At 39.1% G+C, this 15,152-nt stretch overlaps 2 protein-coding genes across 2 annotated transcripts in view; both read left to right on the top strand.

The window, feature by feature from the left end:
- Positions 1-15,152, top strand: part of LPIN2 (lipin 2) — a 105,686-nt gene that overhangs the window by 72,973 nt on the left and 17,561 nt on the right. Inside the window, exons 5-7 of the mRNA XM_032152704.2 lie at positions 9,052-9,159; positions 10,157-10,280; positions 11,707-12,052. Coding sequence (XP_032008595.1) covers positions 9,052-9,159; positions 10,157-10,280; positions 11,707-12,052 — 578 coding nt within the window. The remainder of the gene's footprint in view (positions 1-9,051; positions 9,160-10,156; positions 10,281-11,706; positions 12,053-15,152) is intronic.
- Positions 2,972-4,013, top strand: LOC116468707 (cysteine and histidine-rich domain-containing protein 1-like). The gene has a single exon (XM_032755365.2). The coding sequence runs from the start codon at positions 3,559-3,561 to the stop codon at positions 3,991-3,993; it is 435 nt and encodes a 144-aa protein (XP_032611256.1). The 5' UTR covers positions 2,972-3,558; the 3' UTR covers positions 3,994-4,013.

The raw sequence follows: 15,152 nt of genomic DNA, 5'->3' as shown, positions 1-15,152 counted from the left end.
TACTTTTCCTTCCTTCCTTTCAGTCTTTTAAAGGTTATTTGTCCTTCTCTTCCCTAGGAGAATAAAGTATGATAATTTTTACTTTTCTACTGCTTGACTTCAGGAGTATTAAAAACATTATTATTATTATTTTTTTTTGAGACGGAGTTTCGCTCTTGTTGCCCAGGTTGAAGTGCAATGGCGCAATCTCGGCTCACCGCAACCTCCGCCTCCCAGGTTCAAGCGATTCTCCTGCCTCAGCCTCCCTAATAGCTGGGATTACAGGCATGTGCCACCATGCCCGCCTAATTTTGTATTTTTAGTAGAGATGTGGTTTCTCCATGTTGGTCAGGGTGGTCTCGAACTCCTGAGCTCAGGTGATCTGCCCGCCTCGGCCTCCCAAAGTGCTGGGATTACAGGCACGAGCCACTGCGCCTGGCCTAAAAACATTATTAAAAGGCCAGGCACGGTAGCCCATGCCTGTAATCCCAGCACTTTGGGAGGCCAAGGCGGGAGGATCACCTGAGGTCAGGAGTTGGAGACCAGCCTGGCCAACATGGTGAAACTCCATCTCTACTAAAAATACAAAAATTAGCTGGGTGTGGTGGCAGGCTAATTACTCAGGAGGCTGAGGCAGGAGAATCACTTGAACCTGGGAGGTGGAGGTTACAGTGAGCTGAGATCACACCACTGCCCTCCAGCCTGGGTGACAGAGCAAGACTCTGTCTTTTAAAAAAAAAAAAATTATAAACAATTTCCTTTAAAAGTTTTGTCTAATGTATAGTAAAGTGTGTAGGTGGGCAAGAAACATGTATTCTTTTGAGAAAAACTTGAAATGCTTACACATCTTAAGTTTTATTAGGATCAGCCTTGTAATGCTCCCAGTGCTCTGTTCTTGAAAATATTTTTACCAACTAAAATTCTTCCAAGATCTACCAAAAAGAGCACTGAAGTAATGCTTTTGTCTTAAAATTTTGTTGATGTGTGTCCTTTGTCAGACATAATAGAGCAACGTTTAGAATTCCTGAACAACCTACAGCTTGGGAAATTAAAACAATTTCTAAAACATATGCCAAGTTCCCTACTAAATTGTACAAGAATCATTATTCTAAAGGAATTTGCAAATGAATGTTGTAAGCCAGTGCATTGCAGAAATATTAGTACATACCTTGTTTTTCCTGATGGTGTGAAAGGCTGTATCCACTGTGTACTGATGTGGTTGACAGGTATGAATGGCTGCCAGCCTATCTCTAAGCCAGTAGCTTGCTGGCTTGGTAAGCAGGCATGTCACAACACACGTAAGTAAGCTAGGGCCTTGCTGTTTTCAGGAGGTTAGTGGTTTGCTTTTTCATTAGGTTACCATGAAATAATTGATGCTGCCACCTGAAGGAACTCTCCCATGAAATTTCCTTAAAATAGAATCTGCTTAAATAATACAGCCAACAGAAATTAGGACTTTAAAAAAAGAAAACAAAATGTAAACATCTGTGAAAATTTAGGTTGTTTTCTGAAATAAGCACTGAGCTAAAAGGTAGACAGACTGGGCCTATTATAGATTGTAGAACAGTAGCCTCTTCATCACTCAGGGCGTTGGTTTCTTAATCTATAAAGTGAGAGGGTCGAAGGGGCCTTTAAAAGGCCCCTTTCAGCTCAGCACCTAGACTCTAATATTATTTGAGGGAAGCTATTTACGGTCATTAGCAGCATATGAAACGACGTGTTCAAAATCTAAGAGAAAAAGAATAGGAAATCAATTGCTTTTGCAGTTGTGAGGACTAGGAATTATGTGGCATTGCAGAATTTGCAGTTTTCCTATAGCATATTCTCAGCCCCTAACCATTTAGAAAAGAAATTTTTCCAGAGAGGATAAATGCATAAAATAGGTTTCTCTTTTGTTTTGACAAATGGCATTTCGTTTAAACTCTTTACTTTTCAAGAATTTTGTTGATAATAGAATTAAGGTTAATTGAGGCTCCTTGAAGGAGGCAGATGGAAGAGGGAATCATTCTTTAAAGCAGATTGCTATAGCACAGCTGGAAGAAACTCATTTCTGGAAATCGGAGAGCTTTAAACTATACAGGGCTTTAAAAAACTGTACCTAGTAAGTCTCCCTCCCTTCCTAAAGGTGGGCGTTGGGCTTAAATATAACATAGAAGCCTTGTTTGTCCTTCTAGAGGATGGATGGATGTCTTTGTGTGAGAGAGAGATTAAAAACATTGCACCTAGGCATATGTAGCCTTTTGGAGGGAAGAGACTCTGCATATTGGATGGTGTTCTAGCATAATCTTGAGTGCAAATATATGAAACATGCCACTGACGGAAATATTTCAAATACCCAGCAATAGCAAAAATGGAGGCTCAATATCAAACCATCAGAAAGGAGTCTCAACTTTGAATCCCCTAAAGCAAACTTACTTAAAAAGTGATATCTGGGAGCTAAATCCAGGGAGCCTAAGACTTTTCACAGATAGCACCTACTGCTCTGATAATCTGCATACTTCATCTCCTGATTGGTAATTGGCTTCTAGAGAACCCTCCGTGTTCTTCTGGGGTAAGTGTAGATACTCAGGGTGACATGGATCTTACAGATGCTCCCTGCCTTTTCTCTCCTTCGTTTCTGACACAGAACACAGAGAGAAGTATTGCAGGGCTCCATTTGTCTTATGGGAAATGCTCTGTATCCAAATGCCAGCTGAGATCATTAGCCACACTGAAATTCATTGACTAGTACTGTGCTAAAGTTGCTGCTAGACATTGTTAACTGAGTTAGTGATCTTTGGTTATGGTGGTTAGCAACCCCACTTATCTATTACATACTACCAGTGAAATAGTTTAAAATTCATGTTGCACCTATAATTTATCCCACATAAATAATTCAGGCTATTTATTTTGGCATTCAATTGATTTTTTTCTCACTTTAAAAAACTGAGGTATAGAGACTGGTGCTAACAACACGGGATTGGTTAACGCATCCTCTTGCCGTTCCCGGTGTTTGGGCCTTGCCTGTGACAGTGGGGAAAAAAAATGGCCTTGCTGTGCTACAACCGGAGCTCTGGTCAGCGCTTTGATCCTGAGACCAATGCCGACAATGCTTGCACATATCACCCAGGTGTTCCAGTCTTTCACGATGCATTAAAGGGTTGGTCTTGCTGTAAGAGAAGAACAACTGATTTTTCTGATTTCTTAAGCATTGTAGGCTGTACAAAAGGTAGACATAATAGTGAGAAGCCACCTGAGCCAGTCAAACCTGAAGTCAAGACTACTGAGAAGAAGGAACTATCTGAATTAAAACCCAAATTTCAGGAACACATTCAAGCCCCTAAGACAGTAGACACGATAAAAAGACCAAGCCCAGATGAACCGATGACAAATCTGGAATTAAAAATATCTGCCTCCCTAAAACAAGCACTTGATAAACTGTCATAAGCGAATGAAGAAAATAAGACAGAAGAAGACAGTGATGAAATTAAGATTGGGACCTCATGTAAGAGTGGAGGGTGTTCAAAGACATATCGGGGTCTAGAGAGTCCAGAAGAAGTCTGTGTATATCATTCTGGAGTACCTGTTTTCCATGAGGGGATGAAGTACTGGAGCTGTTGTAGAAGAAAAACTTCTGGTTTTAATACATTCTTAGCCCCAGAGGGCTGTACAAAAGGGAAACACATGTGGACTAAAAAAGATGCTGGGAAAAAAGTTGTTCCATGTAGACATGACTGGCATCAGACTGGAGGTGAAGTTACCATTTCCGTACTGGCTAAAAATTCACTTCCAGAACGTAGTCGAGTAGAAGCAAGTAGCACATTGTTAAATGTGCATATTGTATTTGAAGGAGAGAAGGAATTTGATCAAAATGTGAAATTATGGGGTGTGATTGATGTAAAGCGAAGTTATGTAACTATGACTGCAAGGAAGATTGAAATCACTATGAGAAAAGCTGAACTGATGCAGCGGGCAAGCCTTGAACTGCCTGCAGCTAAAAAGCAGGAAAAACAAAAAGACGACACAACAGATTGAGTGGGAGATGGGAGGAAGGCTATTACATATTTCAGAATTTTTAATACTGTGTGAAGTGGTGGCTTGCTGCTGTCATCTTTTGTTTTGTTGTTGTGTTACTGAATGTGGCATTTCAGGGTTAACATTAGGTTCTTAAAAGCCAAAGTCAGTTTATCTTTTTGTGCCTCTCATCTTTCTTTTGTGTTATATAAGATTGATTATTCATTTCTGCCTACTGGTAGGAACCATAGTTGTGTCCTATACTTGAAGAGGCTGGAAAATAGCCCGTAACCATAATTGCAGTATTTCTTTGTATTTCTCTGTTAAGCAAAGAAATATTAAGGAACATGTTTTTTTATGTCTTTATAGTATTCCATAATTAGTAAAGCAAGATGAAATGTCCAATTTTAATCAGTTGTTTTCATGGATTTGTGTTCTTACAGTACTTTAAAATATTTAAGGAAGAGATGAAGCTCTGCAATTTTTTCTATGTGGGATGATTACTTTTTTAAGGAGGATTAATTCTGAGGTAGTATAGTAAGTAAAGGGGAATATATGAATTGTTAACAAATTAGAATTTGTTTACAACTACTTGAATTTTTAAATTATGTCAAAACTTATATTACTTGCCAAGCAGTATGATGTAAGAGTATAGGAAACATGAATAAGAATACAGAGGTATCAATTTGGTTAAAATTCACCATTTTATAAGACTAAGCAATAATCTTAAAAACCTCTTCCCTGAATATTTAAATATGTTTGTATGATGTTATGACTAATTGTTATTACAGACTAAGCCCTCTTAAAACCTTTAGTTAAATATAAAAAGAAATTATATATATCTTGCCTCCCTGATGGAAAACTATATAAAATTGTAGACTTACAAGGTTTGTGGAGGCCGGGCGCGGTGGCTCATGCCTGTAATCCCAGCACTTTGGGCGGCTGAGGCGGGCGGATCATGAGGTCAGGAGATCGAGACCATCCTGGCTAACACGGTGAAACCCTGTCTCTACTAAAAATACAAAAATTAGCTGGGCATAGTGGCAGGCGCCTGTAGTCCCAGCTACTCAGGAGGCTGAGGCAGGAGAATGGCGTGAACCCGGGAGGTGGAGCTGGCAGTGAGCCGAGATTGCGCCACTGCACTCCAGCCTGGGCGACAGAGCCAGACTCCGCCTCAAAAAAGGTTTGTGGAAATACATTAGGATATCAGAAAACTACATATATGGAGTTGCTTTATGACTATTACATATTAAATAAAATAGCTTAATTGTTTTAGAGTTTGTTTTTTTTGTTTGTTTTTTTTTTTTTTTTGAGACAGAGTCTCGCTCTGTCGCCCAGGCTGGAGTGCAGTGGTGCAATCTCGGCTCACTGCAAGCTCCACCTCCTGGGTTCACTCCATTCTCCTGCCTCAGCCTCTCGGAGTAGCTGGGACTACAGGCGCCCGCCACCACGCCCGGCTAATTTTTTTTGTATTTTTAGTAGAGACAGGGTTTCACCGTGGTCTCGATCTCCTGACCTTGTGATCCGCATGCCTCGGCCTCCCAAAGTGCTGGGATTACAAGCGTGAGCCACCACACCAAGTCATGAAGAGCTTCACAATTCTAGTGATAGTGTTTATTATTATATATTGTGCTTTATTTATATTAAATATAAGTAACACAGAATTAGATCGTTTGGATAGGTTTTGACGCAGTGCAGAGCTTAAGAAGAAAAATTAGGAAATATTCTGAAGGCCAGAACTCTGGAAGAACTTAGAAAGTTTGGGAATAAATTAAACTTACATAGATTTAAAATTAAAAGGGTTTTATTTCCCAAACCCCTTGAGTCTTTTCTTTTCCTTGGTATTTATGGGATTCTTACAAAGAAAAATTTACAGAAGTACTATTTTCGTTTATAAAGCATATATATCATTCTACTACCATTAGTTGTAGTTAATATAGTTGTTAAAAGGTTTAGCTCTGTTACAAAAAAAACAAAAAGATCTGGCAGCCAGACTTTCATGATGTTACATAATGACAAGAAACTCTGGGCAGTGAAAGTTGGACCCACATGGAGTACATAAACATCTAATACCTGGAGATGTATTTAAAATTTTTCAAGTTATCTTCCATGATTTAGGAACCATTTAGAGACGTGAAGTCTTTATGGGTTGGGGGAAAGGTTGATACTTAGTTTGATTAAAGGTAATGATTAATATGCCTTTTTGTTAATACTTCCTTCTGAGGCTGTTTTCCCCTAAAAAGTATCTTAATCTGTTAAATATAATTGAAATATTATTTGAAGCAGTGAGTTATTGTAATCTCAGATTAGTTACATTGATCAAAACATTGATTTATACACACACACACACACACACACACACAGCTTTTATATTTAGTCTGGTTACATTAGTGACCATGGTATTTCCTTTCTTCTTAAGGAGCCTTTGAATTTCTTGTCCAGATAAAAATCTGAATGATATTTATCTTAGACTCATACATAAAGGGACACAGTTACCATTAGGTAGCATATGTTTTACTATCGGTTTGTCAAAAAAGTTAATAAAAAATGCTTATTGATTTGTTTCTCTAAAGAAAAAGACAAAAAACAACAAAAACTGAGGTATAATTTACATACAGCAATATTCACAGACCATAAGTGTGCAGTTCGGTGCATTTTGGCAGTCATATACATCCATGTAACCTCCGTTAGCTTTTGAATTGGAAAAATGTTAGGCTTAGAAAATGATGTGGAATTTGAAAGATGTGATGTTGTAGCGCATCTGTGAGGGCTGGACTGCCCTGTTCACACTGGCTGTGAACCTGAGCCTCCGAGTCCCCAGCCCTGACTGAAAGTCACCGTTTACTTCTTTTGCTCAGTTCTGATGTATTAGCAAAACAGAATCAGTGCTTGTGCTGTTTTCTTCACATTCTACTGTGTACGCTCCACTATAGCCTCATGTCACGTGCTTAGTTTGTTACTCTGTCATGGTTTGCCTTGCAGGTCCCTGTTCTAAGGCATACCTGCCATTTTGAAAGTTCCTAACAGGTTTCTGGAATTCCTATTTTAATAAAGGAATCTTAGGACTGAAAGGGATCTCAACATAAATCTTTTCTATCACTGTAGTGGGTGGGCCTAGACTAATGGGCTGTATTTTTGTCAGGATATGACCAAAAAAGGCCATCTCTTGTCTTCCTGGGGCTGTGAATTCAGGTGGTACCTGATCGCTCTTTCAGTATTTTACTAAATCCTGTTTGCTTTGCTGAATTCTTCTTGGCTTACCTTTTACACTGCAGTGAAATATGTCCCAAAAGTAAAATATTTGTAATATAAAAATTTCAGTTAGAAATTTGTGTGACTTTTACATTGTTCTTTTCAGACCACTTTCACGTATGGATAGTGATGGGTCAAGCTGATGTGTCCTTTCAGAGTGGGCAAATAAGGACCATTGACAAACCTGATTTTCCCTTTCTCAGGGGAAAATTTGCCTTTTGATATTCCTTTATTGAGAAATAGAGTACTTTTTCCTAGATGTCTTTCTCAGGCATATGTTTTCTCCCCTTCAATGAGTGGTATGCCAGAGTAAGTCCCTAGAGAAAGAAGACCAGAGTTAGGAAAACCTTAAATTAAAAGATTAAGCTATGTGGAAAAACTGTTACATGTCAGAGTTAGTGGTAAATAAGAGTAAGTTAAATTAAGGTATAAAGGAAGAAAAGTAATGTTAAAAAATAACCTGGTTTTCTATCCCTGTTTTTAGTCCAGCAAACTAAGTGATGTGGATATTCTCATTTACATTTATTATATGTCCTATTAGAACATTGAATTTTCTATAAGAAGCCTTTAAACTTGTATAATATGGCGCTTTATGCTTTGCAGAGTTTTGTTTGTTTTTGAGATGGAGTCTGTCACCCAGGCTGGAATGCAGTGGTGCGATCTCGGCTCACTGCAACCTCTGCCTCCTGGGTTCAAGCAGTTCTCTGCCTTAGCCTCCCAAGTAGCTGGGATTACAGGTGCCCGCCACCACACCTGGCTAATTTTTGTATTTTTAGTAGAGACAGGGTTTCACCATCTTGGCTAGGCTGGTCTTGAAGCCCTGACCTCGTGATCTACCCGCCTCGGCCTTTCAAAGTGCTGGGATTACAGGCATGAGCCACTGTACCCGGCCAGAGTCTTTCTTTGTGCTTTTCTTTTTATTTTTCAGAGATTTCAACATGCTACACCGTGTAAGTCTCACATTGACTCTGAAGTAGACAGGACAAGTGATAAATTTCCAACTAAAGATGAAAACGGGGGCCCACAGTGCTTCTGAGGGATGTTTTCAAGGTTATATGGCAAGGTAGTTATAGTAACTCTGAAAATTTAAGAAGCCAACAGGTAAATTGATTAAAACCTTATTAGCAGTAGTGTAACCCCCTACCCAAGGTCCTTTTATGAATCTTAAAAGCATTTGTCATTTTTGGTATCCTCTTGTTCACATCTCCACATCTTGTAGATTCCAAGTAAAGGAAACCTTCTCAGATAATCCTTGGGCCAAACAAAGAAGAAAATTAGTCCCAAGGTTTTAAGAGGTTAGGGTATTTTTAAAATTTTGAGCCATAGATCTTGTTTGTCTTCAGCTAATATACATTTTCAAATGTATTCAGTAGAAAGGGGAGAGCAGTGGAAAGAATAAGGGCTTACTTGTTTTGAATCCAACTACTTCCTATCTTTTTGACTTTGAGCAAGTTACTAAATTTCTCTGGATCCTTGATTACTTAATATCTACAATGAAATATTACCTCATTTTGTAAGGATTGAATGAAATAGACATAAAGCCTTAGTTTTCTTTTAGCCTTTGAATCACCCTTAAGGGATGGAAAAAAGAGATCACATTTCTCTTTTGTCCTCACCCTGTTTATTCCATATGTGAATAGTGATTGTGGTGTTTTATAGTGGATGGCGTTGGTGTATTCCCCTTCTCCTTCATATATTTTAAAAAGAGTTAGTAATCATTTGCCCCTCTTCATTTTTATTGTTTATAGTATCAGTAGGTTTGGGGGATCTTTTAAAGCTGACAAGAATGTCATCGTTCCTGCCTTTCTTTGGTTTCTCCTTTCACAGAGGATCTTCAAATGCTTCCTTGAAAGAAGAAGAATGTAAAGAGCCTTTACTCTTCCATTCTGGGGATCATTACCCCTTATCTGACGGAGATTGGTCCCCTTTAGAGACGTAAGTATCTTTGAAATTTCTTGGTTTCTTGAAAGAGGAAGGAAGATGTATTAATTAGCTTTTCTGTTAATCTACAGTAATGATATTTCCCATTTCTCTTTCACACAGCCAAGGAACTGAATGTTTACTTTTAACATAAATATGAGTCTTTTCTCTCAATAGTTACTTTTTTTCTAAATTTGATCTGACTTACTCTAACAGTGTTGGCCAGTTGTACATCTGTATAATCAGCATGGAATTTAGCCATCTACAGTTATTTTTTTTTCTTTTTCTTTTTCTTTTTAGTAGAGACAAGGTCTCGCTCTGTTGCCCAGCCTGGAGTGCAGTGGCACACTCATAGCTCACTGCAGCCTAAACCCCTGGGCTCGAGTGATCCTCCCACTCAGCCTCCTGAGTGACTGGGACTACAGGCATGCACCACTGTGCTCAGCTAAGTTTTAAATTTTTTGTAGAGACAGAGTCTCGCTATTTTGCCCAGGCTATTCTTGAACTCCTGGCCTCAGGTGATCCTCTCGCCTTGGCCTCCCAAAGCACTGGGATTATAGACATGAGACATTGTGCCCACTCATCTGCAATTCTTAAAAATTTTCATCTTTTAGTGTCAACTGTTGGCTGTAACTGAATAATATAGTGAAAAAAAGTATAGTCATAACTGTTTATTCTGCAATCAAATCCTCGGGTGTTACGTTAATTTGCCTGCTTTTCCTTTCCTACAAAATTATCTTCTTTCTCATTGATTTCTTGTGAAAAGCAAATGAGATTATGAATCTACAGTGTTTACAAAGGACCTGGTAAGTCCTCTTAAATACTGGTTGGTGTCATTTTTATTATTAAAGAACTCAAGTGGAAGAAATAATTGATGCTCCCTTCCATAGAGTTTTTATATATGCAGGATAAAGTCAAAATATTCAAATTTGTTTCTTTTAATCTGTCAGGCTCAGCAAGACTGAAGGTTTCCCGACTTTCAAGTCATCATGTGTCTTTGTTCTCTTTGCAGCACCTATCCCCAGACAGCGTGTCCTAAGAGTGATTCAGAGCTGGAGGTGAAACCTGCTGAGAGCCTGCTCAGATCAGAGTCTCACATGGAGTGGACGTGGGGCGGATTCCCAGAGTCCACCAAGGTACTCGGGTTTACTTGCCTGTGGAAAGTGTCTGATTAAACAAGTGAAGAATCCCTCCACCCATAAGTAAAGGAGGCAATTTCTGACTGGGCTCTCATGAATATAAATGATAGTGCCCTCATGTCATAAAAGTAAATTCAACATTTGGACTATATATTTGCAACCGAAGGAATTCAGTAGTATTTTGTGTATATTTCTATTTACTGAATAATAATGATTGTTAATTATTATAAGGAAATTTTAAAAGCACCTTAAAATAAACTAAAATTTTCAAACTCAATTTTTATTTTTTATTTTTTTGGAGACAGAGTTCTTGCTCTGTCACCCAGGCTGGAGAGCAGTGGTGCAGCCACAACTCACTGCAGCCTTAACCTCCTGGGCCCAGGTGATTCTCCCACACCAGACTTTCAAGTAGCTGAGACTGCAGGTGTGTGCTGCCACACCCAGTTAATTTTTTAGTTTTTATTTTTTGTAGAGACAAGGTCCCGCTATATCAGCTTGGCCTGATCTCAAACTCCTGGGCTCAAGAGATCCTCCTGCCTTGGCCTCCCAGAGTGCTGGGATTACAGGCGTGAGCCGCCATCCCTAGCCAACACGGAAATTTTAAACAAGAAATTGTTAAACCATTTTTTCCAGCTCATAATGAAAGAAGAAAGAACTGGGAAGATAAATTTCTTGAGAGAGAAAATGTTTAGATCTTCTGTTGAATTTAGGTTTTTTAAATATACATTTTGCTTATATTTGTGATCGAATTTAGACTTGCCACTTTTATACTGTTTTAACAGAGCCTTGATGTGGTCCAAGGAGGGCTAAATTTTCATTTAGTTTTCTCCCCCAAAATGAATATTTTCTACTTCTTAGTAACTGAAAATTGTCAGTTTCCTCAGTCTTCTCCAGTATAACTTCACAGTAGAACATTTAACATATACCTTTTTTTTTGAGATAGAGTCTCGCTCTGTCACCTAGGGTGGAATGCAGTGGTGCCATCTCGGCTCACTGCAACCTCCATCTCCCGGATTCAAGAAATTATCTTGCCTCAGCCTCCCGAGTAACTGAGATTACAGGCGCCTGCCACCATGCCCGGCTAATTTTTGTATTTTTAGTAGAGACAGGGTTTCATCCTGTTGGCCAGGCCAATCTCGAACTCCTGACCTCAAGTGATCTGCCCACCTTGGCCTCCCAAAGTGCTGGGATTATAGGCGTGAGCCACCGTGCCTGGCCAGAACATTTATTAAGTATCATGATATTGAACAAAAGGCAATTGTTAGTTTTTCTCACTTTATTATGGAATTTTTACATGTACAAACTAAGATATTTAATGAATGTGTTAAGTTAAAAATAGAATGAACAGATTGCCAGCTTAGGAAATAGATTGTAACAAATACTCTGAAAGTAGTTTAATTTTTAAACAATTTAACTTTTTTAGGTCAGCAAAAGAGAACGATCTGACCATCATCCTAGAACAGCTACAATTACACCATCAGAAAATACTCATTTTCGGGTAATTCCCAGTGAGGACAACCTCATAAGTGAAGTTGAGAAGGATGCTTCCATGGAAGACACTGTCTGTACCATAGTGAAGCCCAAACCCAGAGCCCTGGGTACACAGATGAGCGACCCAACGTCTGTGGCAGAGCTTCTTGAACCTCCTCTTGAGAGTACTCAGATTTCATCTATGTTAGATGCAGACCACCTTCCCAACCCAGCCTTAGCGGAGGCACCCTCGGAATCCAAACCGGCAGCTAAAGTAGACTCGCCATCAAAGAAGAAAGGTAATCGTTTGTTTAATTTGGCTCCAGGTACTCTCAAATTAGATGGTAAATTATTTCAGTGTTCCACATAACATGTGATGGCTGCCTCTGTATTTGTACTCACCAGTCGAAACCCATCACACACTTTTTTTTTTTTTTAGCTGGAGTTTCGCTCTTGTTGCCCAGGCTGGAGTGGAATTGCCTGATCTTGGCTAACTGCAGCTTCCGCCTCTCGGGTTCAAGCAATTCTCCTGCCTCAGCCTCCTGAGTAGCTGGGGTTACAGGCACACACCACCATCCCCAGCTGATTTTTTGTATTTTTAGTAGAGATGGCATTTCACCGTGTTGGCCAGACTGGTCTCAAATGCCTGACCTCAGGTGATCTGCCCGCCTCGGCCTCCCAAAGTGCTGGGATTACAGGTGTGAGCCACCGTGCCCAGGCCCATCACTCACTTTCTTACAATTGCTTTCCATGGCGTCCCCCTGGAAAGTCCAGTTGGAGCAGGGCCTGACTTGCACACTGCTGTCTCCTGACTGTTGCTACTTAGTGGGTTCTTGAGAAGCATTTACTGAGAAAACAAATAATGAGTTGTAATCAATTGATGAGTAAAATTAACCACTTTATTGATTAGGTATGTCAGTAAAGTGAAGTAGAATCTTAAAAAATTAGAGAAAAAATGTTTTCACTTGAAACAGCTTAGCTGAGGCTAAATTAGGTAGGTTTTTTAGCAGTAATATTGGATAAAAATCAATGCATACTAATTATGATTATGAGTATGTGCTTTCTTTTGCTGATTATTTCCCTCTAAAATAGGTAGAAGGCTAGGTGCAGTGGCTCACACCTGTAATCCCAGTACTTTGGAAGCTAAGGTGGACGGATCACTTGAGCTCAGGATTTCGAGATCAGCCTGGGCAACATAGTGAAACCCTGTCTCTATCAAACATGAAAAACTGAGCCTGGCATGGTGGCTGCGGTCCCAGCTACTTGGGAGGCTGAGATGGGAAGATCGCTTGAGCCCTGGGGCAGAGGTTGCAATGAGCCAAGATCATGCCACTCCATTCCAGCCTGGGTAATAGAGTGAGACCTTGTCTCAAAAATAATAATAAAAAATAAAAATTACCTTAGAAAGTTATTCTAGTCACCTGAGCCCAGGGAGGTCGAGACTGCAGTGAGCTGTGATTGCACCACTGCACTCTAACCCATGTGACAGAGTGAGACCCTGTCTCAAAAAAAAAATAAGCAGAGAAAACATCCAACTCTTGGTTCAACAGTTCTTCCTCACTTTTGGAACACAAGTTTAATAAATCAGAACATCCTTACTATTTGAAAATAAAAAGCCAACCATCGATACTTGGTACAGTAAGAGTCAGAACATATGTATTCTGAACTCTGGCCTTGGATCCTATTTTTAGGAAAGTGTAAACCTTCTCTAAAATTACCCAGCATCATATATAGCCAATTACCTATTTCACTTAAAAAAATATTCTAGCACCAAAGATTAGGTAATTATAAACCAACTTAATATATATTAGGTATGGACCTTCAAGTTCACTCAGAAATAATTTATCTAAAATGAAAGAATGTGACTGTCGAAGGTGTTGGTGGTCAGATAAAACCATCTAGCTAATGGTGGCTTAACTTGGCACCTGCTCTTCCACCAAAGGCCTGTAGCCACTTGTTATACTCTAGAAATGTTAAGGAGGGAAATCCAGTTCTTTTAGGATGAATGCTTTGTTTTTGGAACTAATGACCCCTGTTCTTAGCACACAGTGCAGGATCTGACTAGAGACGGGAACCCTGAGTGGTTTTTACTATTCTTTTGGCCTCATTCTTTTTCCCCCTCTACTTTTTATTATACATTTTTGCCCTCGCTCTCTCCTCAACCCCTTTCTCCCTACATCTCTCCATTCATCCACATAAAGTGTTTTATTAATAAAACGTTTGAAAACAAATTGGAGGCATGACATTTCACTCTTAGATATGCCAGGATATACCTTCTAAGAATGTGAACGTTCTCTGCATAGCCCCAGTACTATTGTCATCTTGAAGAATTCATGTTTACGTTTCCCTAATTGTACCAAGAATATTTTTTTAGCTGGCCTGTTTCCCAAGCCAAAATTGCATCAGGGTTCACATGTTGCATTTGATTTTTATGTTTCTTTTAATCTTTTTTATTTTATAACTCTCTCATACACCCATACACACCCTCATACCCACTCTACACCCGTGATAGTAACCTTTTAAAGAGCCCAGCCAGTGTCTTCTAGGCTCTCTTATGTTCTGGATTTGTCCAATTGTTTTTTTAAAGGTGACACTCCTATATTTTCTTAACTGGGAGTTAGCTCTAGAACATACTGCCCACTAGAAATGGAATATGAATCACGTGTAATTTTGAATCATCTCATTGCCACTTTTAAGAAAGTAAAAAAAAGGTGCAATTAAGTTTAGTGATGTATTTCATATAAGCCAATAAATCCAAAATATTTTAATATATAATCAATATAAAATTATTAATGAAGTATCTTAGTGTGTTTTACGCATTTTTAACATATTTTGTGTACCTCACTTTAGCAACAGTTTAAATGCTCAGTAGCCACATGTGGTGTGCCCACTAGAGTGGGCAGTACAGGTCTAGAGGCTTAGAGTTATTGTTTGAATTGAAGATTACTTTATTGCATATATTGAGTACTCATATTGTATCTCATGATGACCACTAATAGTAATGCTGAACGTGATTATTGTTTAAGATGTTATCTGCCACATCTATCCATTGTGAAGTATTTTTTGCCCTTTTGTAGTTAGAAGGTAATGCAGGGTGGATACTTGGGCACCATGTGAATATCCTGTGCCCAGACAACCTTCCCTTCATGGTTTTAGAGTAATGCCCTCGTTCCCAATGCAGGTGGTTGCCTTAAGTTTGGTCATGCTTGTTCTTAGACCTATAAATATAAAAAAGACTTCACCATTAAAATATAAATTATTTAGGGGCTAGTATTACTCAATTAACAGCAAATGAGAGAATGAGTAAAATCAAAGTATATGTATGGAGCACTGAACTTCTCTTCTATTGGCATGGATGGCTGAGAACCAACCTAAGTAAAAAGGTTGGTTGACACCTTT

This window comes from Hylobates moloch, unplaced genomic scaffold (genome assembly GCF_009828535.3).
Source record: "Hylobates moloch isolate HMO894 unplaced genomic scaffold, HMol_V3 SCAFFOLD_5, whole genome shotgun sequence".
Taxonomy (NCBI): Eukaryota; Metazoa; Chordata; class Mammalia; order Primates; family Hylobatidae; genus Hylobates; species Hylobates moloch.
The sequence above is the reverse complement of the archived record's forward strand: the minus strand, read 5'-3'. Positions and strand labels throughout refer to the sequence as shown.

Bases quoted from the DNA above. Each gene is read 5' to 3' on its own strand.
- LOC116468707 (XM_032755365.2), top strand. From the start codon at position 3,559: ATGAAGTACTGGAGCTGTTGTAGAAGAAAAACTTCTGGTTTTAATACA.